We start from the raw sequence: 23,493 nt of genomic DNA, 5'->3' as shown, positions 1-23,493 counted from the left end.
AAGATAAACCGCGCCGCGGAATCTCCATTCACCGAGCGATCAGAATGCGCTTGGTATATCTCGCTGTGCCGGGCAGATCCTTCTGACCTGTTCGAATCACTTTCGAATCGATCCCGAAGGAAGAAGGACTCGCTTTTGATCGATTCAGAGTATTTAGGACCGCGGAAAGTTCGACGGCGTAGAAAATGGACTAACGGTGGTGATGCCACCGAGACAGCTACAGAGTTTATGGAAAAGGATATTTTTAAGAGACTGAAACAGAGGAACAAAGTGACTTTTTACCGGCGCTTAATAGTTAAGACCAATTTCGGATTCTCAGCAAATAACTTTACGAGCTGTTGCTTTGTTCAATTACTCAGTTCAACCAAAATACAATATTCATCCGGTTCAGGATCATTCAGCGTCCCGAATGTCCCGCGAGTAAACTAACCTGCAAGCAGCCAAGCTATTCAAACATATTTGCGCGTCAGTGCACGCCAAACGGACGAATAATCGCAACGACGACTTCCGATTGTCCCTGTCCAAACCGGACTGTCAAAGAAACCGCGCTACTTACAGCGTGGCCCAATAGAAAACCCTGCTACCCGATCACCGGCTGCAATCAGTATCACAATCACCGTCGCCCGAACAACCTCTCCGTCAATGATACCGTTTCCAATCACCAGCCGCCATTGTTCACGTTCCGAATTCGACGTCCCATTGACCAGAATCCAAGCCCGACCCTCTCGATCCGTTCACGGGGCCGCGGTTATCGATTCGCTGGATCAAAGGGCGTCCGGGGGATTGGCGGCCGCCTCGTTAAAAACGCATAAGTCTGCCGAAGGAAGGCACGGGGCCGTGAATTTAGTGGGGGAGGAGAGATAGAGCTGGATCGCGCGAAGGATTCGGTCGTGCCGGCTGGAAAAAAGAGCGGACGGAAGGAGCGGACCGCGCGGCAGTACGGAAAGTCGATGTCGGCTGGAAACTAGAAAAGAGAAAGGGAAAAGACGCGACTGTTGGGGCTGAGGGAGCGAGAGGGCGAGAGGATGGAGCGGCTGCAATTCCACGGGTTACTTCCAGCACATATTTTCAAGTTAATGACAATTATTATCCGGGCCGGACATGCGCCGCTGTCTGGCCGCCACGGTTCTACCAGATAATTGCATTATTTATACGTCGGTGGCTAGTTGAACCACCTCATTTCGGGAAGCACCGGCTTTTTCGGCGTTCCACAGCCTTCTGGAAGCTCGGACTTCAATAACGATTTGTTCGGAATGGTCGCAAACGGTTCGGAAATACTTAAGCGGAACGATTCGTTGGAAGATATCAATGCATTGGTCCCTGGTGGCGTTTTCTGTGTTTACGAACGTGTAGAGGTTTAATGTAACTGCGAGTCTATAGTCAAGCCAGATTAGAGTCTCCTGTTTTCGACCTTTGGTTTGATCTGGGTGGTGTTTACCGTTTCTTGGCAACGAAGTGTTAGAATTGCTGCAGTACTCACGATTGGGGTGGTATGTAACTGTACACTTCTCTAATTTGGTGTTTTGTTTACCGCCTCAATGAATTAGTGATTAAGAATATACTTTTATATACACATATATAAGTAAATAAATAAACGATAAATATGTACCGCGCGAGAATCGTCTGAATGCTTCTATTGTTTGATACAAAATATGCGTATTCGGTATCCGTCATACTTGTATCGTGATACGTGTATCGTCATGCGGTAGTGAGTTCAGTGCGAAATTTCTTTACGCGTAACGCGCACTTGTCCAAGAACATCAGATTTACGAGTTCTTGAGTCAGCCCGGGGTGCCGATAGTCACGGTAGTTTCCAGCTACCTCCTTTCGACCGCAATAACCGACGTTCAATGGTTTCGAAGCTAACGTTTTACGGTTGGTACGTGCCGGCCGAAATTTGCCGCGCGGTCCTCGTGATTTAGAGTATACTCTCGGGGTGGCCTAATATGGGGTGGTATAATATTTGGTATAATATTAGCTAGTTTAGGTCGCTGTTTACTTAATTCACGCTGTGTCGCGAAATGATGGTTTGATGGTATTCCGAGCATGTGATATATTTAATTGCAAATATTGCAAATCTAGTATTTCTTTTGATTTAATATTTTATGAATCTCCTTCTACTGTGCCAGCGTCTGCCAATAAAATGGTTCACGTATACAATTCTATGATTATAATAATCTTGGTGGTCATCAAATTTTCCTTGCAATCAAAACTATTGCGACTTCAGCAAGCTCAAGAATCAATATTCAACAAACCAATGTTACAATCATAATAGCCATTTTCAATATCCAATCTTAAATAATTCAAGAACAAAACTTAAAACAGAAGTAAGCCAGTAATTCCTAAATACTTATTTCAGTTATCAAACTCGAAAACAGCTACTGCTCTTCCAAAATATTTCACGCGAGGAACGTTGTGGGCCGGCGATTACGGAAAACAATTACGCGGACCGATCGCGTGGCCTCATTTCATTAAACGCTCAGTAGACAATGGGCAAAGGCGTCGACGGTGTCCACTGGCTGGTAATGTAACCTAATTAAGCTGATAATGGATAATCGGGTGTTGCATGTGGCTGTTCGCGATTCCAATGGATATCCCGAAGGAGAAGATAAGACCTTTGAAATATCGACAGCGGGTTTGAAGGGTGTATAGAGGTCGAGACAGAGAGATAATCCCTCGGAGAGGCTCCTGCCACCGAGCTTAACCAGTCAGGGATAATCACCGTGAGGGCACCCTCTATATCCGCGTAAAACGGTATCGACGTCGACGATCGTCTCGAATTTCAACGAGGCTGCAATAAAGATTCGTCGGACCGCTTACCGAGGGGAGCAGTCCTCGACGAGCAGAGTTCAGCGGCTTTTTCCGCTCCCTGGCCGCCTACCTTGCACCTCCTTTCCCACCGCTTTATCCCCTAACCCACCAGAGAGATTAGAATCCGCGGGCCGTCGAATTTCCCGGATCCTTGACCCCGAAAATTGAAGTACCCCGAGGAATCTACCTTCCACTAAGATATTCCCGACGTAACAATGGATTTTAATAAAAATATACGTTTCTTTCAAATCAACTATAATCGGCTTCCTCCAAACTTTCAAAGTTTATCACCTAAACTACACTTTTTGATCGAAAGAAAATATACATTTGTATCTGACGTTATCTAAAGATTAATATAAAGTAAAAAGGTAAAACAAAAGTTCCAGGTAAGCTGTAGAATAAAACTCGTGGTAGTAAGTTTAACTTTAGCAAACAGGAACTTTCAGAATGTCCGAAGCATCTCAGTTACGAAGCATCGAAAATTTCAGTTATCGACAAAAGTGTTGATCCGATTCTTTGAATTCATCTTCGCTGGAATAATACCGGGGCACAGGTTGCACGATGAAAACGTCCTATACCTGATAGCAGGCCTCTCGACCACGGACAACCACACCAGAATGTCGGACGTGTCCCGTGTGCTGCATAGAGGAATCCCCTAATCAATGGCTTATCGGCACTTTTCAGTATGCGGTGGCCACATCCGCGTCAAGCGACGTAAAGATATAATTCGATCGCCGATAATTAGTTATCCGAGGTAGGAACACGGGACGCAGGGGTGGGCTACTAATAACTGGATTTCACGGAGAAAGCTGGCGAATTAGCAATTCATCGAAAAGCCGTAATTACGCTGAGGCCGGCGATAATGGCGGCTGAAAGCGGGATTTCAAATACGCTCACGCTACAAATCAGTAAATTACAGATCCGCCTGGCCGAATGCGCGACCCGTATCGTTGTGTCAAAATTTCGCGTATTAGAAGGATGATCCCACTCGGTCCGCAACGTTTCCCATAACTTTCCGGGCGGGCGACGTTTTAAACCGGAAACCTCCCATGGCGCCGGGGGATGCTGGCAGGGACGGAGATAGAGGGTGACGAGAGAGCGAACAGCGGTGAGAGAGACGCAGGCAGAGAGGAAAGGGCGTGAAGGAAACGGCTGGCAGGATTTAAAACCTGAAATCTGGGAAAGTGTCGTTAAGCCAAGGATTAATCTATCCATAAAGGCTTGCCGCGAGCGGACGCGTTACCGGTGCGGCGCTCCGTAATACAGATATGCAAACGAGCCCGCGGCCCGCTTATCACGGGCTTATCGATTTTCGGCACGTGTTTAGAGCCCGTTGTCGGTAATAAAGTCGGGAGATCGACGCCGGGAAAACCAACTTTCGTTCCCGCCGGTTCATTCTAATAAATACGGGGTCCTCGTTGTTCGGCTACGCGAATAAACCACGATTCACTGGAACGGTGTGACCAAGGGAATATTTTCGGATGGAACAATTCATTGGCGGAATGGGATAATGTTTTTGTTATTTGCTTCTATGAGAATATTAGGAATGTTCATCGAATACACGAGGATTCAACTGGTTCTATTGAATCGTTGATAGTAAAGTATTTTATAAGAGACGTAGGGTTTAGAAATGTAGAATAACGCATAATTTTTTTTAGGCTTCTGTATTTTTATGAAGAAATGTATGAATTCTTTTATTAGTGAGGTAGTTAGTGGGCTCGATTCGATAGAGATAGTATTTTGAGGATAAAACGTAGGATCGTTTAGTTAATTATTGGTTCCATTTGTTTTCATGAAAGATAACTCGTATGATCGCGAGGAGTGTGCGGTTTCAATCACATTATCGTTTATTAAGTAGCTGCTGATAAATCAATTCCATTGAGGCATCTCGCTAATTTCATTTTCAGAGAAAACCTATTGAACTATTCTCCTGAAATAGCTTGTTACTTCTGAATGTCGTAAAATCGCATTCTGCAGTATTTGTTCTGAGTAAAATTTTAATGAAATTTCGTTTATAGATCGAATTAAAGTACGTTTAGATAATTATCTATTCATTGTTTTACATTCATTAATCTCTCTCACACTTTTCTGAAAATAGAGCGAATAAAAAGTGGAACATTTAAATTTACCAAATAGGTAATTCAAGAAGACGAGTAATTTAAGCACCTGAATTCGGAATAATTCTTAAACCAGCGACAGAGATGTGGGTCACAATATGTACGACAATTAAAGGAAATAATATCTCGCATAAAAGAGCCACTAAATCTGGAGTAATGAGTTCTTTTTTTAACAAGCGCGGACTTTCTTTAAGAAGACAGTTTCCCCCCAGCGTCGAACTTTTCCAAATGTTTCTGCGTCGGTAGTGTTATGCCGTCGCATCGCTCCTCGCGGAGTTCGCGATGACGATTACTTAACAAAAGAGAATATTATTCGTATCCACGGTAAAGCTGTTTAATGGGCGATAGCTTGAGCGCGAATATTCGTGAGGTACGACCGTGGATAATATAGGGCTCAAACTTCACCGAACGCGTGCATTCGAAGTCATAATATGGGTATCAAAACGAGTATTCGCGGTTCAAGCGTATCGTGATTCCACTCGCAACTTCTCGTGCAGTTTACGCTAAAGTTTTGAAACAGCTGGAATGCCTCTAAGCGAAATTTAGAGGCACCGTTGAAGCTTGGTGTATCGATTCTTATTGAGAAACGGTGATTCTAATTTCACTGGATTCTGAACGCATTCTCCGCGCAGGGGGTACCAATAGTATAAATGTCAATAGAAACGCATTGGCAACTGGTAATTCACGTAAATCATTGGTAATTGATCATTTTAATGACTGAATAAGCTCACATTTACGTGCTTAAATGAAACCGTTATTTAAAGCCGTTCGGATAATTAAAATGTAGGATATCAGACGGATTCGTTCATACCAATTATATTATTAATAGATATTTCCACAATGTATTACAATGCATTTCGTTAATTAACGAAAGCCTTTCTACATTCAATCCCATTTGTCATGTTCCACGTGCGTCCAAACGGTAGCAGAAGAAACTACGAAATTACACGATTCAGAACGATAAAACGTTAAACTCGATCACTTTCATGAACACCGCTTAACCGCGGAGATAGTAAGATCCAAGATTCGTTGAAGCAGAAGCAATACCGACGGACGACACCGATCTCGAAGGACGAAGAAACACAGTGATTATCGGGAATACACGGTGCTTCCGTGAGAGGGATTCCCGCTCAAAGAAGAAAGACGTGTCGGACGTTAAAGGCGGACACGGATAAAGGCGGACGTCGGGGAAAAAAGGAACCGAGCAAGAAGAAAGGGAAACATACGAACGTTTCTGATCCTTGTCGGGAATCCCTGGGAGATTTGCCGGTTCCATCAGCGAGCCTTTGCTTCTCCAACGATGGTACCTATACCTGGGTCGGATTCATTCTGGAAATTGTACTATTGCCATGTTTATGGGGGCCGCGAGTAGCCCTCCGTGCGATCTTGGTTAATCGGCAATCGCGGAAATTAGACGGAAAACTTAATTATAAAGATCCTGATTGGCTGGATCCTCCGGGGGCCAACCACCACCGGAAAGACAGACCTATTCTGCTCGGCCATCCGCGCGCTAACAAGTTCTGGAATTGCATACGGACGCCGTCGTGTATCTTTCCGGCTGCTTCTGAGCCAGCCCCAGTGTCCCTGCGCGCGTTGTACCAAACCCCGCCGGCGGCGGCTGGTCATCTTTCGTGTTCGCCACTGGTCTCAAAAACTTTCAACAGTGCGCTGCTTGGCTGGAACTTTGGAATTTCGGAATAAAAGTATCCAGCCGAGCTGAAAAGTGTGGTATTCTTTGCGAAGGAGACACGAATTCAAAAGGAAATTTTACATGACATTCGTTGGACTGGTTAATTAGACCGAGTTCCGCGGAACATGCATCATTTCCGTATTCTGTGGATAACGTGGATAATTCTAACTGTAATTTTGTATCTCCGTAACGTTGCATAATATATAAAATTTTGAGAAATTTATGGAGAGGACATAGAGAACACCTAGGCAGAGTCGATCCCATTTGTTCCAATAGTTGAAGACAGAATTACGAAACGTCGGGGGGAACTCCTCTAACTCCACGTTCACGTTGAAACGAAAGTACGACTTACCACCCCTTGATTCATAATGCACAACCATTATTATATTACGCGAATAATCAGCGCATTGAATAAGTAATCACGTTGTAACGCGCGAGTACCGGCGTGTGCAGCTACATTGTGATATAATTACGTTATTAATGATGGAGCCAGTAAAGTCTTACTGCCGCTGTAATATGAATATAAAAGGCGGACCCGGATCAAAAAGAAAGAGGAACGCGGCTTCGGGAATAAAGGAAGCCCGCGGAAATTTGCATAAGAAGCGGCTGCATTGTCCCGAGATCTCGTCAAGAGCCGCGCAAATCATCCCGAGGTATCTCATAAATTTGTTAATGCGGGATTTGTATTCCATCCCCGGCGGTTCGTATTCTTTCTAACCCTCAACCTCGTAGCTTCCCGCCCAACCCTTTTCGTGTCTCTCTCGCTCGCGAGCTGTTGAGTAAACGAGAACTTTTAATTACGCACGCTGTCCCAGTCGCCGCACGCGTTCCGACACCTTCGGAGATGATTTAAAAGAGTGACGGGGTCGCGAAGAAAAGAGGGTCGGGGGTCGTTGAGAGGGTCGGGCGTGCTCCGGCGCGGGACAAGCAATTTCACGGTCGACGGGAATAAGAGAAAAAGGAACGGAGAAGCGGGAATATATTCGCGGGTCCGGGGAAAAAGGTAGCGGTCCACGGTCTTAGATGATGCCTGCAGCGTTGGAGGGGGACCGTGAAAGCCGACGCAGCTCGAGGATTGCTCGGGAACGCGCACCGATCGGCCCGCCTGACGTCGGAAGATTTATTGGGCCGAGCACGATTTATTCGACGCGTTTAAATGCCTACTTTATCGACGCGCCCCCGCTGTCTACTCCGAACCGCGCGCACCCCTGGATTTTTCCTGGTCTCCATAGGCCGCGGAATCAATTTTCCACCCGGCGAAAGTGTAATCTTACCAGCCGGCTGAAAAATTCGACGGCGGCATATAAATTCGGCGATTTCATAAATTTCGGGTGGGATCAGTTGCGTGAAGCGGGTAAGCGTGGAACATGCCCCGAGGCTTGTTGTTCGGATTCTTGTGGTGGAAGCTGAATCCGATACTTGGATGGTGAAATTAAGTGTTATCCGTGGAATACTGTTGATGAAAGGTTGCATGAGTCTTTTTGATTTTTCATTGTGTTGAATATTCTTGGTTATTCGGAGGTTCATATGGAGAATGCTTTAGGTTTTAAATTTTGTCGATGTAATCTGTAGATGCGAGGAAATGATTTGGAGAGTGTTTTATCTAGATACTATCACTTAAGTATCTCCTTTATCTTTTATTATATTCTACGGACTTAATTATTGAAGTATGATGAAAATAGGTTTGTATCCAAGAATTTTTCATAGTCTTCTTCATCGCTCTGTGCATTAATATAATATAATGAGAATACGAGAAAGTATTTTTCCAAGAGCTGTAAGGTTTATTAGATAAACCGGGAGGGAAGAGGGAAATGCAGAAGCTATTGGTATCGAGAGTAAACTCATCTCCGTCGTTTAATAGCTGGAGAACATTGTGTATCAACTGGTGCAGATTATTGACTGGCTGGAGCGGAAGTATCAATGGGGCCCCGAGGAGCAAGGTGTTTATCGTTCGTGGAGCAGCGGCTGCCTTTTTGCGGGAATCGGTCGGGGCAGCTTGATAATACGATCCCATCCCCGAGACAATTCGATCGGGCTTAAATGCTCTCCGTGTACCGAGTGAAAACAAACCAGGGGTTGGCTCGGCGGTGCGCGGGCACAAAAGACCACGACAGATGTCCCTTGTAATCGAATATCGCGGGGCGTACATCGTACGTCTTCTTCGACCCAGAACGAACTTAAGTCCTAATCGATCGTCCTCCATTGAAACAGTTATTTCCGACTGATTGGACACAGGGACCGTCCTGTGACCACGTTCATTTGCGAACCTCGATAATTTGGTCGGGTCGCGTGTTTGAAGTGAACTGAGAATTTGGGAATGATCGCGTTTGAGCTGGAAATTCACGAAAGATTAGAAATTTCACGACTGAATATGCGGAAAATTACAATTTGATCTGTGAATTTTAGAGAAAGGTCATATGCAGATCACGAGGGTGTGTACACGATATAATCTGTGAATATGAACACCTTACAATTTTAAAAAATCGCAACTTTTTCAGAGAAATAAATAAAGTAACATAAAATAGTATTCAGTTATAAAAGCAAATATATCGGTGCACGTTTAAACAGTAACTTTCACGGTTGCTTCAATTGGAATTTCTCGTCGAAGCACGGAATTTACTATTCCCGAATGACCCAGTCGACAGTCTAATTAAAATTATCAAATAGAACGATGGAAACGCAGCCAGGTACGAGTCGAATCGGAGCTGATGAGATCGGTGCTATTAATAAATGGAACAGCATCGCGTGGGTTACGTTGAAGGACCAAGGACATTTTATGCAGGTAAAATTGATTGGTCCCCTGTAGAAACAGGAAGATCGATAGGCTGTCGCGTCTCGCAGGGACGCCGGTACGTCGGTTACTTTTCTAGCTGCACTTCGTTAAATTCAACCGAGCTCTTCGCTAAATTTACATTACCCCTTTTTATCGCTTCTACGCTGCGTACATCCCCTCATCTCTTGATAAGAGCTTATTGAAAAAAAGGCGGCTGTAGAGATGCTGTTCCAGGAGAAACGAGGGAAAGAACTTATTTTGATGAAACTTTGGTAGATAGCGGTTCCTGTGAGAATATTTGACACGTGCTTCCTTTTATCAACCGTCGTTCGCATTCAAAAGATAAAAACAAGCTTGAAAGTTGAGACTGAAAAGCGTAATAACCTTAATAACCATCCAAACGAAGAATCTACATTTCCAAACAGGGAATCCATCTACGGCACGATTTTCTATAAAACTCTATTTCATTACGCAATACGTGAAATATAAACATCCTTCCACCCATCCCTCCGGTTAAATATGAATCTATCAAAAATCCAATCAAACCGACCGTACCTCTCCGCCTCTTTATTCCCTGGTTTAATTAATTAAAGCCGAGAACGTATTCTCCGGCCAGATAAAAGATAGACGAAATTCAGCAACGTCCCCGGCCGAGATCCTAAGGGCAAAGTGAGTCTGTACGCGCCTCGAACACGGTTACCCCTATTTTCGCCGGGCAGTGACTTCTCGGGCAGTTTCTCCGTTTGACAGGCGCGCTGGTAATCCTCCACGGGGGTGAGCGCGGAATTTTTAATTGAAGCCATCGGGACCGTAAGGAACCGGGTCGTTTATCGCGTCGAGAAGTTTCGACGTCGGCCGCGATTCGTCGTTGCCGCGCCATTGTCAGGAGTTCCTCCGTCAAAACGGCGCTCGATTCCCGCGATGATTAATAATCCCCGAACGAGAGAGAGAATGACTCGGGAGAGCCGTTCCGCGGGCACGAGGGAAACACAGACTGCCGGTTATAAGGAGTGGGGGGAGCCGGAGAGCGGAGTAGAACGAAGTTTGTCTGAACTTTATTATAAAACTAATATTTTCCAAGTTCTATGAGGTATTACGATAGTTTTCTGAAAGGGTCCGCCGGCAGACCGGCAAGGCGGAATGGTTCGCGGGCGAAACTTCAATATTCGGCGACCATAACGACATCGGCTGATATATTATTTCCTATAACTTCCCTCCGCCCGACGGCTTTGTCTGGCCGCCGGAACGAGAATAAGAAGATCGAAAACGAAACTTGATTAAGAATTCCGGCTCCTCCGGCTTCTGCCTCGTTCCCGCTTTTCCTTTCCTTTCTATCCTCCCTTCTTCTCCCGCCACCGACGCGGCCAGCCATTTATGTTCCGCTGAGAATGAATCGTCGTCGCACGTGAGAAGGGCGACGGAGTCCGTTGATTCGAACTTAATAATTAAAATCGCGATCGACGCGACGACTACTCGGCGCCCCTTTGACTAGAAATTCTTTGGAATTGGAATCTGCGAACGATCCTTTTACTTTATTAACCCTGATTCGTTGTTCGGATATTTTCTGGACACGATCACGCTTTTATTGGATGGCTTTTTAACTCGCCAGTGGTTTTATTTATTTGAGAATATTTCAAAAGTGGTTATCTGTGTACTTGTTTCTGCTTTTTCAATAATATTTCAAATGTGTAGAATTGAAACAGCAGATTTAGAGGTTAGTATTGGTGTAACCGATTATCTTGCGAGAGACGCGATACCGATGCAAGGAACTAATGCGAACAAACGATTCTCCGGATGGCAAAAGATGATAAAAAGAGGATTCGGTGAAATTTTATTAGGAGAATGATTTACGGTAATTTTGAATTATTTTCGCGTCGTTGTCGGGCAGTCGTTGCAACGATCGCGCCACGAACAGCGCGCAGATGAAAATTGAAGATCTACTTTCCCTCCTCGAAGGCTCAAACTAATTTTCTTCACCCTCGAACCCCACGAGCCCATCCACTTGCCACGGCCTCGTCTCTCTTTTCCACGCGGAGTTTTTATTTGGCTACGCGGCCATTTCTTCCGCTCCAAGTCGCTGACTTCATTTGGTCGCGCGGCACGCGCAATAAAGAACGTGGATCAACCCGTAACTCTGTTGAAACGGGGAAGTCGAATGATATGGTGAATTTTTGGGATACGCCGATGGTTATTCTTAGAAAATTTGCAAGGATTGTAGGAATAGTCGATGAGGTTATTGATGATTAATTATGTAAATAACGATGGAGTTATTAATGTTTAATTGAGAAAAAATATTTTGTATCTTAATTTTTTAATTCAATTTTTTGCTTTATTTGTAAGGATTGTTCGAGTAGTTGACAAATGGATAAAAGGTAAAAAGCGTCATTGAATGAAATTAAAGGATGATAATTGTATATTTTAATTGTTTTAAGTTTATTGAAAGAGTCGTTATAGAAGAAATATATTCTTAGCGAGATTTATTCAATGAATATTCAGAGATGGAAATTATCAACAGCAACGTGTGAAAACCCACAAGCAACCCCAATACACACAATAAACAAAAACTATAATTACATTTTAATACGTTAAAAATCGTAGACAAAAACTGCGCAACAACCGTGTTCTGTTTCTGATGAGTTGCGAATTGCATTCAAATACAAATTAAACATAACATGGTCGATGCGTGTCGGCACAGCACCTGCTTCAATACATCCGAAATTGTTTGGAAATATCAATTGCTTCAAATTCAAAACACTCGAAACGATTTAACACGAAATTCCGAACACTATCGTATTGCAATAAACTGTAATACAGCGTCTAAAAAAAAACAAGAGAATAGTATAATTCACAAATCTTAAGAAAATCGTTCATCATTCACTTTCAATAAAATTCAATGTTACAAAACTGATAATTCCATTGCTTTGAAACCCCAGTACCAATACCCACTCATCTCTTCGCCGTAATTTGTCTATTCAGAGATCACCAATTAGTTAACGCGACCAATTTCCACAAAGAAATTTCACCGACAGCGAGAATTCGTAAACGACGCGGGTTGCCACGTTATTCCTGCCCAGCCAACGAATTCGCCGGGCGTATGATCGTGCCGAAGATTCGGGTCATCCGAAACTGTCCGACTCACGGTCGGACAATGGGTTCGGGCAGTGGACAGGGTCGCGTCCAGCAAATTGAATTAAACCGACGTTATTTACAATGCGTCCGGGGTCGCCGCGATTTACGCGTGGTTCGATAAAAGTTATGGTAACGACCGAGTTCTCCCTTCTCGCAGTTGGCACGACAAAAGCTATCGACAAAACCGAATGAGTTAGTGCTGCACGACGGAGAAGGGTCGCCGGAAGAAAGCGTGAGACTTTTCCACGCCTTTCCCACCGTCCCGAAACCTGTCCCGCACTTCATCCCTCGCCACGCTATTCGTTCTTGACCGTTCCAACTTCCTTCTGCACATATTCCTGCATCTCCGCAACCTCCAGCGGGCGGTCATTCGATATACGTGCCACTCGGAAATGTCGATAGCGAATTTCTTCGTGGAAAATCGGTGGAACGAGAGAACCAGGGATAAGTGGGAGCGCAGGGGTTGCTTTCCATCGGAATACAGCGTGGGCAACGGGTTCGTGGACGGCGAGAGGTGGGGAGATGGGGGATAGGACAGAAAAAGAAACAAACGGGAACGAGAGGAAGAACGGGAGAAGATAACAGGTCCCAGGGAAGCGAGGGAGAACAAAGGGTGCTTATCGACACCGCAGTTCTTATCCCTAGTAACTCCTTTTATTTTATCCGTTTCCGTTCCCGGAGCTTCGGGGGCTAAAGCCTCGAACTCGTACCTTGTATCTGAAAGATAATCAGACCGAGACGTACTCGAACGCAGACGGCTAGTTTCGACCACGCCCCCTTCTTGTCCCTGTTTCCGGTTTCCTTTCAATTAATTAAAAGGTTACGCGAAACTGGATGGGTCGGGTGGAAGCAATTTTTTCTTGTTTTCCCTTTTCTGGAGAATCGTTGAACTCGAACGTGGCAATCTTGTGGAATACTTTAGCGAAGTTTCGCTTTGAAATTCGTGTAAGGAACGAAGTTGCGACGGTTCGAAGCTAGGAACTCTGGGTCCATTAGCGCACAGTTGAATATGATTATCGGTGCGTTGAGAAAGATTTGTTAAGGATATATGAAATCGGTTTAGTTGGGAAGGTTTATGGAATCGTTCATTGCTAGAAACTTCTGCGTATCTTCTATGGTTAAGGAAGAAACGATTTTTAAATGGAGGAACTTGATTATGTGTTTGAGAATTAAGTATCTCAAGAATAAGAATGGGATTTTGTGCGGTGATATTTGGAGAGAAGTTTGACTAAAATCATCGAATGAATATTGGAAATTAAAATCTCCGTTGGATCATGTTAGTGTATCTGGACGAAAGAAAATGTTTGACACTGTGGCGAATAGTGTAGGCAACAGAAGGAATCTACACGATCGAAAAGGGACGTTGTAATCCTCTTCGATCGAAGTAGATTGATTCCCGCGGGGCTTTCCATCGGCAGGCACGGTGTCGAATTTTCATTACAAAGCGGGAGTGTAATTGGAAACCGGACTTACATCGAGCGGAACGGGTAAAATCAATATTTATAGGACTTACCGAGTTTCGATGACGTAGTGCTTGATCGGGTTGTAATTAACGTTCTGCGCCCAGTTCAGTTTCACGGATCTCGACGTAAAGCCTATTGTCAGAGGACGCTCCGGCGGATCGGGCACATCTGAAAGCAAATTTTCCAAGTTTTACGCGACGTTCAAGAGGGGTTTAAACGCGGGCTCGTTTATTTTTACGGTAGATCCTTCTCCTATAAACCGATCGACCTTAGAGACCCGTCGCTCCACTAAGCATTCTCAAAGCGGATTTCGCTAGTGGCTTGCTTTAATTGCATTAAAACCGTAGTAAGTTACTGTAAAAGCAACTATGCGCTAACAAATGATTCGTTAGCCAAAACCTACATACCAGATTTCTATTTTATCCGATTAAAATCATTTCTGTTATACTACAGTTCGAATTTGAAAGGTAACGTTCACAAAAGTAATAGTAATTCATCCAAGAAACGATAAGAAAGTCACGAACAATGCGATCAAATGGAAGCGTATAAATGCCATACCCATCGATCAAACAACATTCGATGATCGCGTGCACAGGAACAAACGGAGCACCAGCAAATCACTTGTCCCACAGTTATCAAAATCTATTAATATTACTGAATTGTGTCTAAATCAGTTTAGCAGATTAACATCGAACATAATATCAAAACAATATTGATCCATCAACCAGCAGTGTATCTATTTTGAATGTGAAGTCAATCACCCGAGAAACGCGATCATAAACCTTCCAGCATTGAATAAAATCCGATAGTAATAGGGGAAACATTTTGAGTGAAACAATGGGCCGAGTTAATAGCCGGTTGCCGCGTGAGGCAGCGATGAATTCCAGCAGTGTTTCCAACTGTCGTATACAACTTTAATGAAATTTCAAGGATCACCGAACCGACGACACGACGTCGTCGTCTGCGACGGTTCAAGGATAGTTCGCGCGGATCGTGCATCGAACTTTCCCCTTTAAACCGCCAATTAAAGCATTTCATCGCGGGGCGTAAAGAGGGTAACCTTCGGGGGAACTTTCCCGGCATAAACACCGGTCACGCCCGTTGCCGCGGCTACATCGGATAAGAGTCGACCGTTTAATATGCGCCGCCATGCAGCCGGCCGAGAGATATAACATTGCGCGCACGTTGCATAAGATCATAAATGAGAACAGGGACCAGAGCAACGCCCGCGGATAGAGTCGTCATCCTTTTCCGACCTCTAACCGCTGCACCGCGGCCGTCCCGGTTCTTCTTCCGGCGTCGTACAACCACCAACGCGACGCGCCACCCTATCGGCGCTCACAACATTCTCCCCGAGAACATTCTCGCGACGCCAACAGAAGCTGGTCACAGTTACTGCCGGGCAATTAATCGTCCATTGTAAGCGCAGCCTGTTGCGACAACCGTTCCAACCCCTACGCGCGACCTTTTAATTCCCTCTCATCGTTTACACCCACCTAATTAAGATTGAAGGGTTTTGGTTGCTAATTGTGGAAATTGTAGGGATTCAGGAAATTAAATATTTGTTCATCATATATCGACGTCTCGTTGTGGGATACTTGAATCCCGTTTGAAATTGATTTTACGCGTTTGGATTAGGATTAACTCTTCGCATTCGAAAGTTTTTTTTTTTATGGTAAATATTTATCATTTTTTAATGGAATATCATTGACATCCTTTGCAACTATCACACGAGGAAATAGTGTAGAAATTAAGGGAGAAGATGATTTTATTTAAATATTTCTCGTGTTAATAGATTATAGGGATTTTACGATTGAATATCGAACTTCATCGTTTTGCTGCATCAAGGCGAGTAGTGACTGAGAGTCGTCTCTCGAGTACTAAGGGTTAAAGGTAGTTCCAATGGTATTTTATGCGGAATATAACGAAGTTTAAATGATGGAGAATTTATTCAGCTAGTTGTTCGTACCTCCATTATCTTCAATATCCTGTACAACGACTTAAAAGTGTAAATATGTTCCTTCACTCTTTTATAGCTTCAACGATGCTCGATAGCTCAAATAAATAAATAACCGTAGAACAAGCGTTTAGTTTCTCTTCTCACGAAACCCACAGGCTTTTTCCGATAAATTGATCCCGATTTCTTTTTCCTCGGTGGGCTATACGATACCATTCAGTCATCAGCGGGGAACAGTATCGACACACCGACTCAGTGGTATATCGGAACTCCAGGAATACGAAGAAAGTATGAATCGTGAAGAAGAAGAAGAACAAGAAGAAGAACAGGAAGAAGAAGAACAAGAAAAAAGAAGAACAAGAAGAAGAAGAAGAAGAGGAAAAAGAAGTTAGGCTCGCACCTTATCGTTACTCTTTCCCGGAGGCAGCCCGCGGGAAATCAATAAAAATGCCATTAAATTATCCCGCCGACACCGGTGCTAGACTTTCCTTTTTGATCCGCGAGCGCTCGAGGCCCCCGCTCTTCCATTCGTGAACAAAACCGGCCACTTGACAGCTTTCTCGCCGACGACCGTCCCGCAGTGCGAACTTCTCACGATAAACACGGGGATTCATTTCACGTAAACTGTTACCTCGCGTTTCCTCGATTTCCACTTGTCGAACGATTAAATTCAATCGTGAATTTCAACGAGTCAACCCCGATGAAACCTACCCTCAAAAAAAGGGAAAAAGGGAAGGAGAGAAAAAAACGAAAACTGTGACTCTGGTACGGCTCGGTCGCTTCGTTAATTCCGCGGGCTGGTTAAACGTAGCTTTACATCGGGCCGCGGCCACGAATTTCCATTTTCTCATTAATAATTCATGTTACCCGTGGTTCGAGGGGTCAACAGCTGGCATTTCTTCGAGCGCAGACGACCGTAAACCGGCAAGAAAACGGAACAATAAAGCGCGTTTTCGCCGCTTAACGAATCTCACCGCTGCAAGAATAATCGGATACTTTCTGTCCCTCTCTTTTTCTTGCTCTTTCTCTGCCTCTCCATTCCGCTCTTGCTCTCGCCTCGAAAGAATATATCGGGACCGAAGAAACGATGCGGGCTCTTTCACGGAATCTTATCGAGCGAGCATGGATGCGCGGGCCGCCTGATCGAATGCTCTCAGACTTATTGGCTGGTATCGTCACCCAGTCAGCTCACATTTAGAAGCAACGTTTAGGGGAATCCTGATTCCTTTGTCGGGGAAATTGAAAACATTCGAAATTTGAAGAATCATTGCTGTCCGTGGATGGCTGATTTCCACACATTTATGACACTCGGATAATTTGAAAGCTCTGTTTATGGGATATCTATACGTGTATGTTTTTAACAAGTTATATTTATAGACGTTTTATACATATATTCAGGGTGTTGAAATAGAATTTTAGCAATTCTTCTGTTAATTCTACTATAGTCTCCTAATGAAAGGTTGAAACACTAAGGTGTATTTAAATATTATGTACTTAAACTGCACTACAAATGATATAAATACTGTACACCGGATTTCCTTGTTCCTACATTCCACTCCGTGTTTTACGAGTTAAATGAACAAACCAAAAATATGCAGAATATTCGGAAATAGTAAACAGCGGAAAGAGGATTATATCGCGACACGCGCAAATTCCCAACGAACTTCGTCATGGGGTTGATTCGAGCGGACAACGAGTCCGCGGCGGAAAGGGAAGATAGAAAAACGTGATTTACAGCAACGGAAAGAATAAACAAAAATACGTGTAACTTATTATTTAAACGATAAATCTCGTAGCAGATTGTAACACAGCGAAATACCTGAAAATATATTTTATACCAACACAGTCCGGTAACACAGTGACGTGATAACTTTCTACGACCCTGTCTGGTGAGAATATTTGTTTACATTTGAATAAAATAAATGATTTTAATATAATATATTTTACATTCAATTAACAGTCGTATAAAACAGATTTTAGAATCAATAAATCAACAGTAAGATTGATTACCGACGATCAAAATTATTAAATTCTTTTCCCTTAACCCCATGCTTCACAATATCGTGTCAAATTCATGGTAAAAATTTCATGTAGAATTCAACAAACATCAATATCATTCAATTATATTACATCCAAATTAAATATTATTCACCCTTTACATTATCCATCATTATGCTTTATAGCAAACAGACATAGAAGATGCCTAGAATGTCGCTCTTTCTTTTAATAAATGATTAATGACAACATAAACGCATCGATCATAATTGACAAATAAATCGTGAGGCAAGGGGTTAATTGATTACTCATCACCGTTGAATGAATACGAACTCACGGGTTCGATCGCTCGATTCCAGTTTCTTCGGTGAGCGGATTTGGCGCGGGCCGATTCGTCGCGAGCGTTGTTTTCCCGTCAGCTCGGGGCGGCCGAAAAATAGATGGTAAATAAATTCGACAACGTGGCCGTGGACAACTATAGAACAACGACACGGAATCGCGTGGCGTACATGTTGCCCGGCCGTAACATCGATTTCGGGTTTGTTAGCAGCCAGTATTTAAAACCGCGGAAAATCGAGCGGCAAACGTTTCGACGGACCGTCAACGACGCTCGTCCCGAAAAACAATGACGGTTACGCGGACGAGTGGTACGCTGACCCGGGAACCAGCGAATGCGGAGAGGACCGACGGAGGGGGAGGACAAAAAAAGAGTTTCCGAATCAAAGAGCAGGGACGGTGGCAAACGTTTTGCGGTAATGTCGACAATTACCGCGTCGCCATTAAAATCCGCTCGCTGTTTCACCGTGCATCCTGCCCTCTTCTTGGTTAAACTCTAATTAACCCCTTTCCTCGGGACGGTTTCATTCGACCGGGTTCCTTTGTGATCTCCAACCCGCCCCGCGCCGGTGGTATCGCATTTTAGTTAACGACAGGCCAACAGTCGTTGAGCACGAAAAACAGCGGTCGGCAATGTTTTTCGAATGATCCCCCGGATTGTTTGGTCTGCCTCCAACGTGCATGATTCCGTTGAAACCCGTCGGGGAACACTGCTACCGTGTGCATTTTACGCGGTAATCTCTGTATTATTAACGTTCAAACTGTGGTTACTGCGAGTTGCGATGTGCAACGTGATGTATTAGCATTGTCCTATATTTTTTTAACAGTACTTGATACATAGGTTTAGAAATATATAGGTAATGTAACAATTAGATCATTTCATCGTTGAGAAGGTCAATTTTTGGACAATGCAGTTTCATGGTAAGCTATGTCGCGAAATATATTGCTCATTAATAATTACTATATACGATATTATATTTAAATTGTATTATTACCATTCTATGTACTGTAACTTGAATTTTCTGAAAGACGAAGCACCCGCCGAAAAATTACCTTAGAATTCGTTTTCCTCTTACAGCCAGATTTCCAAATTAAAACACCAAATTATCATGATAAGCCATTCTTGTTCTTCAAAGTTTCATATGCACCGTGTTTTCCGAGATCTACATTTCCCTATATCACTCCCACTGTATTCCTATAAAACTCGAAACACTTCAATTTCTAAAATAACCGATTAATTTATTTCAGTGGTCAACACGGCGTTTCTTCCGCACAAAACAACTCCTGCAAGTATAATTTCCTGAAAGATGGAGATCCCGCCGAAAAACCGTATCCGGACGTCTTTTGTCCGGTTGCGTGTTCCGCGGACAGCGTCGTGGAAAAAAGTTAATGTCATGTATCGCGATACTCGTCGTCGGCTTTCGTCGGCGCGGTCGCAAAAACGGGGAATGCGCGAAATCACATTAGAGGAAGGTCGAGGGGGCGGCTGAGGTGCAGGAATCCATGCAACTCGGACTCGAGGAAAATGTCGGTACGGTTCGCGGAAAATTTCGCTGCTCGCGCGGCGGACGGTTTTTATCGGTGGCTGCGACGAATCGAGGTTTAACATAAGCTTCATTTACGGCAGGGCCAAACAGATGTGGACGGCGCTGTTTGCCGAGTGAATCCGAAGATAAATGGCGGGACTGCGGGTTTTCTTTCCCCGTTAAAATCAACGCGGACGGAACCAGCGTTACAAAGGACGTTTGGTTAGCGGTGAATCCTCAATCGCTTTCCTCTTTCTTTCTCTCTCTCTCTCTCTCTCTATCTCCCACTTTTCGCCAGTGATGGAACGCCGTTTCGATTGAAAACTTAAATTCGTTTACCGGCGACATCGGTTAGTTATGCATTCAGCCATGCTTCTCGGGCCCGTTTCTGTTTTTATCGCTCTGCAGCCTGATTTACCGTTTCCAGAAAAAAATTTCATAACAAGATAAGCCGATGAAACTATTAGTCGGACGTACGAAATCGCCGTTTCGCGAAGACGAATTTCGATGGAAATAGTTTTTGTTTTCCGACCATTTCTTTCGATCGCGACAGCCGGATATACTTTGTTTTCGCTTCCCGATAGGATCGAACCGTCGATTCGTTGGTAATAGAAATTGTCGTTTCTCGATGAAAGGAATGTTTAGACTTTCCTGTGTTTACGTTTCAATTGTATGTACTTTAAACAATTATTTATCATACCTCTAAACGTGAAACACATCTTCCTTCTCGCGAGCAATTCAATTATTCAAGATCTAGATACACTTTTTACAGACTGTTCAATGAAACAAGAGTGCTAATAACATTTTCGCTGATGATACAGTTATTGCAACTTTCTGGGATCTCTTTTGGCAAGCGGACCGCGGCCATCTTATCCACCCGAGAGTCCACTGTTTTGTCACGGAACCATTTTTCAAACGGCACGGAACGTTATACAACCCACGGCACGGCGCGGGATGCTTCGGGGAAAATAAACTCGGCCCGCGGTATTTATAATCACGCAGCGTCGCAAACAATCCGAAATTCACGGGGACAATTTGTCGGCGGGTGGGGTCCGCGACTCGTTTCCCGTGGTTCCTTTTCGCTCGTCGCCGCGGCCATTATTTCGTCGAAGCTTTTTTGCCGGTCTGCCCCCGCAAAAGTATTACGTCGCTCACAAACAAATGGCTTATTCGCTCCGACATTTGTCTTTGTACTTCAGCCGGGCGTACTTAAGGCATCCGAGACGCAAGTAAAATATTTGCCCGCGTACTATCCCCCCGTCGTACCGGCGCGCGCTCGCGGCCAGGATTTTTCCTTTTTTGCCGGCCACCCCTACGTCGGCCGGAGCCGTCTTATTCCACCCTCGGCCACGGTAAACCCGCTAACGTGTATTTTCGCCCGGCCAAGGGACGGAGCGGTTGCAAATCCTATCGGTAATGCTGTCTAAACTATTTGCCGAGAAAATGACCGGGAGCCGCGCAAACAAGCAATTCCCGAAACGAACGACCACGTTTCTTTCCGCTACATTTCCTGTCGCGGCGCTTTTGAATTAATCCGGCGTCCGGTAACAAGACCGGCGTTGGATAATTTATGATTTTTGTGGACTGTCTCCCGGTGGATTCGCGAAACCCTTGTCAGCCGTGTCCGAAACGTTACACAGACTTCTGAGGGTTAATCCTTCGCAGTTTCGTATGAAGGCGGACAGGACATTTGACTTGATGTTGATCTTCGTTGTATTTATTTGAATGTCACTGTTAGAGCACGTGTACTTACATAGTTTTAGAGATTTCATGATTTTAGATATTCTTTGAACTTAACTAATAAGAGCTATTCTACTTCTAGGTTTCACATAGCGATGCGTTGTATAAAGTTTAATATTGTATATAAGAGTTTATAATTTTGCTGTTTCAGATCAAGTGGTGATTGAGAGTTAATCGTTTTCGAAGAAATAATTGTTCGGAAAATAGAGAATACTTTAGACCGTAAATGATTGTGCTAGAATTTCTTGTTAGGTAGCTGGCGATAGAGAGTTTTTTGAACGCTATTGGAAGCTTTGTCTACCAAAATGCGTTTACATTTGCAGCGCAAATACGATAATTATCGAACAGACGCGTCGCGGTTCGTGTTCACGCAACAATTAGCCGGCCGTTGTTTGTTTTTAATGAACGTAATACGGATAACGCGATTTTTTGGTCCGTCGCATTCGATATTACTAGTATCCAACCGTGAAACCGTACACGCCGACTGTGTACAGCTCGGTCAAACAACGTCGCATCGGGTATCAAAAGCTCAAATATACAAACTCCGGATTCGAAATATTGCACCAGGCCGAGTATTATGTTTCAGTGCGCGTACAGATATGTGAATATTTCCGTGGATTGTTAATGAGTGGGGATCGAAGCGCGCGAAACAAATAATCGGGAAAGAAAATACGCTGGGGAGTTAACCACGATGGTGGACGCTGTAATTCCGTTTCGAAAGCTCGCGGTCTGCGTTTGTGGACTGCCCATTAAGCGGATGTAATCGCAATTCCGTGAATTGCCAATACATCTGGACATTATGATTCTTTTTCTTTTCCGGTGAACGTTTTCTTTTACCCGAGAATTATTGGAGAAATTGCTATAAAAATATTCCATTTATAGAAAAATATTCCCACACATTCGCCTTTTATTCTGTTTCATAAATGCGACTATACGCTGAAGAAATACCACGAACGTATCTTCATTAAAAGGAACAGTAAAACCGTCACAATATATACCAATTCTTTTAACACGAAGCATGCTTACTGCATCGCAACATTTATTTGCAGCTGGGAAACATGTGTTCTACGTTTAAAATAAAATAAAGTACAAATCTAATGGAAGTCCTGAATTCATAGAATATCCAAGAAAAAAGAAGTATGATTCGCTGAAAAAGAGAAGAAATGAGAATCACGTAGAAGATAGGAAACGACCATAGAATGAATGGGATGTTCGGGGGCAAGGCGCGAATCGATGGGGAGCCTTTCACCTTTCGAAGCGTTTCAAAACGCACTCGCCGAAAACTGTTCGATTACTGGTCGCCGCTCGACACCTGGGTTCCAGGGCCCACGCCGCGGGGATCCGCACGCAAATCCTGGCGAATCGAATCGATATCCCGACGGAAACATCGGCCGAGAATGGACCACGGGCCAATTTCGCCGGGACGTATCGCGATTTTTCACTTTTGCACGTCAGCCCGCGTAATCCCGTTCCTGCGATACGATAGCCGTGGGGCCGCGCGAAGGAAAAATGTCAGCTTATATCCCGACAGAAGGAAAATACCGACGCGCCGCGAACCACCGCGTCGACCACGGCAAACGATATCAAACTGACGGCAGCACGATTGTATTTGTCAATCGGGCGATATTGTCGCGCGAACGAACGCTTATCGCTCGTACGGTCCTGTTTCCCGTGCTCGCTCGAACTGCATCTTCGCACAGCGTATTCAGGGAACGCGTGTTCGTTGATTATTGTTTACTGTCGCGGACGGCGTAGCTTCTGCTTCGAGATAATTAAGCCGTAAACGTAATAGGGCTTGGACTTCGTTCGTTGGCTCGGAGATTGCTTATTATTAACGTTAGGGAGTCCTTACGACTGCTGAAGCTGTTTGCCAATTTCCGCGGAATAGAAATAACAGAAAGGTGATGAAATTATATACATTGCTTTGAAGGATTTGTTTTAAAGTATATGCTCGAA

The 23,493-nt window shown here is 44.2% G+C and overlaps 1 protein-coding gene across 10 annotated transcripts in view; it reads right to left on the bottom strand.

The window, feature by feature from the left end:
* Positions 1-23,493, bottom strand: part of LOC116426600 (putative receptor-type tyrosine-protein phosphatase mosPTP-1) — a 519,051-nt gene that overhangs the window by 91,531 nt on the left and 404,027 nt on the right. For all 10 annotated transcript variants that reach the window (XR_004234947.2, XR_004234948.2, XM_031975761.2 and 7 more), the window contains exon 3: positions 14,034-14,151. Coding sequence is in view for 8 of the 10 variants with exons in the window: in XM_031975761.2 (XP_031831621.1) it covers positions 14,034-14,151 (118 nt within the window). In the remaining 2 variants the exon portion in view is untranslated. The remainder of the gene's footprint in view (positions 1-14,033; positions 14,152-23,493) is intronic.

This window comes from Nomia melanderi, chromosome 6 (genome assembly GCF_051020985.1).
Source record: "Nomia melanderi isolate GNS246 chromosome 6, iyNomMela1, whole genome shotgun sequence".
In the NCBI taxonomy this organism is placed as follows: Eukaryota; Metazoa; Arthropoda; class Insecta; order Hymenoptera; family Halictidae; genus Nomia; species Nomia melanderi.
Note: the sequence above shows the minus strand (reverse complement) of the source record. Positions and strands in the feature narration are given on the sequence as shown.